Below are 1,936 nucleotides of genomic sequence, written 5' to 3' on the forward strand. Positions count from 1 at the left end.
AGGAAAGCACAGGCACTGGAACTGCAGATACTATCTTGGGAGCTTTCCATCCAGAACAAGGATTAGTGGTCTGCACTTCATAGATTCACTTTAAAGACTCCCTCACTGCTTGACCTTTAATAACCAGCTAGTCAGGCAGTCTTGTGGCAGAAAACAAAGGAAAAGAGCTACCAAACAATTAATGTAAGTCAAACATACATTTACTGGGAAAAGACCCAGCAAACCATGTGACTAACAACCTCCAGCACAGTTATTCCACGTATGCACGCATTGCTTTTATCTCAAAAAGAGCTGCCCATAAAGCACTAAACCCCAGCACTAATTTTAATTTTAGAAATATTAAGTGCAACAGCTTCCTGTAAATGGGTTCACCAACTTACAAAAGTAAGCAACAGTGTCTGCTTTTGCAGAAGAATGCATCTGCAGCTTGAAATTCAGCAAGGGGTAAAAAAAAAGCATGTTCACTCGTGGTGCCTGTGTAAGCTTTTCTGCTTGTATCAGAGGGCACCCTGCACTATGAGGCCACATTAGCCTACAGAGCTGAAATGTACCTGCCTTGCAATGGCAACATCACACACTCTATTCAAATGTACAATTGTATTTGGAGAGCCCTGCATGCCAGTTTTCTGAAGATGAGAGCAAAACCAGAATGGATTTAGCTTTTGCCATTTCACTCCCTCTGCAGTCCTAAGGGAGCGTGCAATTCATGTAAATGAAGGCATGACTTTGCCACCCACCAGAAACAGTGATGTCAGCTCATAAATTTAATACATACAAGCCAAGTTCAGTTTTTTAGATTAAAGGATGCCATGACTCGTTGCACAGAAACACCAGAGCAGTTACAGTAAGCCAGCCACAGAAGGGAGTACAGTAATACAGATGAACAGTCTTGCTCTTAATTTGTTTCAATGTCATCTACACACAGGGCTTTGTGCTGGCCTGGAGCTCTGGTTTAGTTCCACCCATCCCTGAGCTCCACGTGCTCTCCACGCAAGCAGCCTTCCCCAGAACCACCTCTGCTGAGGAGTCAGCCCATTTCGTGTAAAAGGACATTTGCATAGGAGGAAGCAGCTGTAGTTTTGGTGGCAAGGGTCATGCAATTTCAGTCCAGAACTGAGAATTACACTCGAACAACTTAAGAGCAGCTCAGTTAGCAGCCCGAGTTGCCTTTCACCTACTTTTTCATAAAAACAAATTAACAGGACCTTACACACACTGCAGATCCCAGAGTGCCGTAGGCCAAAGGATCAGTGTAATGGATTTCTAAAAGTGCAACCTAACTGACATGAAGAACTCAAATGAAAACTTAGTATGACTTTGCCAGTGACAATTTAAGTGACACGGAAAAGGATTTTCAGATTGACTCTAGCATTCTCACATTAAGTTTGGGGGTTGGGTTTGTTTCTTTTTTTAATGAAATGATCTCTGAAGAACTATTTGCACCTAAACAAATTAACACATTCTACAGTGTAGCCCTAAAATGAATTTTTATAGTGAAACTGAAAAGGTTCTCCTCTGCCTGTCACTTTTGTTACGTCATTCCAATGAAAAGCAACTTTTCTGCGTGATATGTAATCAACCTCACCTTTCATTAAGGAGCTGACTGCCAGAGCAAAGAACTAGCTGTGAAAATAAGAACATGCTTTGAACTTCCCCTGTTTGATTTACAGGCCAGGACTGACTGTTGCATTCCCCCCTGCCCCAGAAGTATTTTCCTCGGGAGCTTTTTAAAGCCAACACAAATCTCTCCACCACCACCTCCTTATTACAAACCCAAGCCCCTCCTAGCCTGCACGCTCACGCTAGGCATGTTCCGGCCTGGGAAAGAAAGGTGGGTTTAATTTGGCAAGTGACCTTAGGGCGCTGGCTCGGTTACAGGGAGCGGGTCGGAGGCGGCGGCCGTGTCCCCCGTGGCCCTGGAGGGGCCCCGCGGGTG

The 1,936-nt window shown here is 44.5% G+C and overlaps 1 protein-coding gene across 1 annotated transcript in view; it reads right to left on the bottom strand.

Annotated features, from left to right (window-relative positions):
- Nucleotides 1-1,810, bottom strand: part of NABP1 (nucleic acid binding protein 1) — a 7,841-nt gene extending 6,031 nt beyond the window's left edge. Inside the window, exon 1 of the mRNA XM_031058781.1 lies at nt 1,774-1,810. Within this exon, the coding sequence (XP_030914641.1) occupies nt 1,774-1,810 (37 nt within the window). The remainder of the gene's footprint in view (nt 1-1,773) is intronic.
- Nucleotides 1,811-1,936: the final 126 nt, after the last annotated feature.

This window comes from Geospiza fortis, unplaced genomic scaffold (genome assembly GCF_000277835.1).
Source record: "Geospiza fortis unplaced genomic scaffold, GeoFor_1.0 scaffold112, whole genome shotgun sequence".
Taxonomy (NCBI): Eukaryota; Metazoa; Chordata; class Aves; order Passeriformes; family Thraupidae; genus Geospiza; species Geospiza fortis.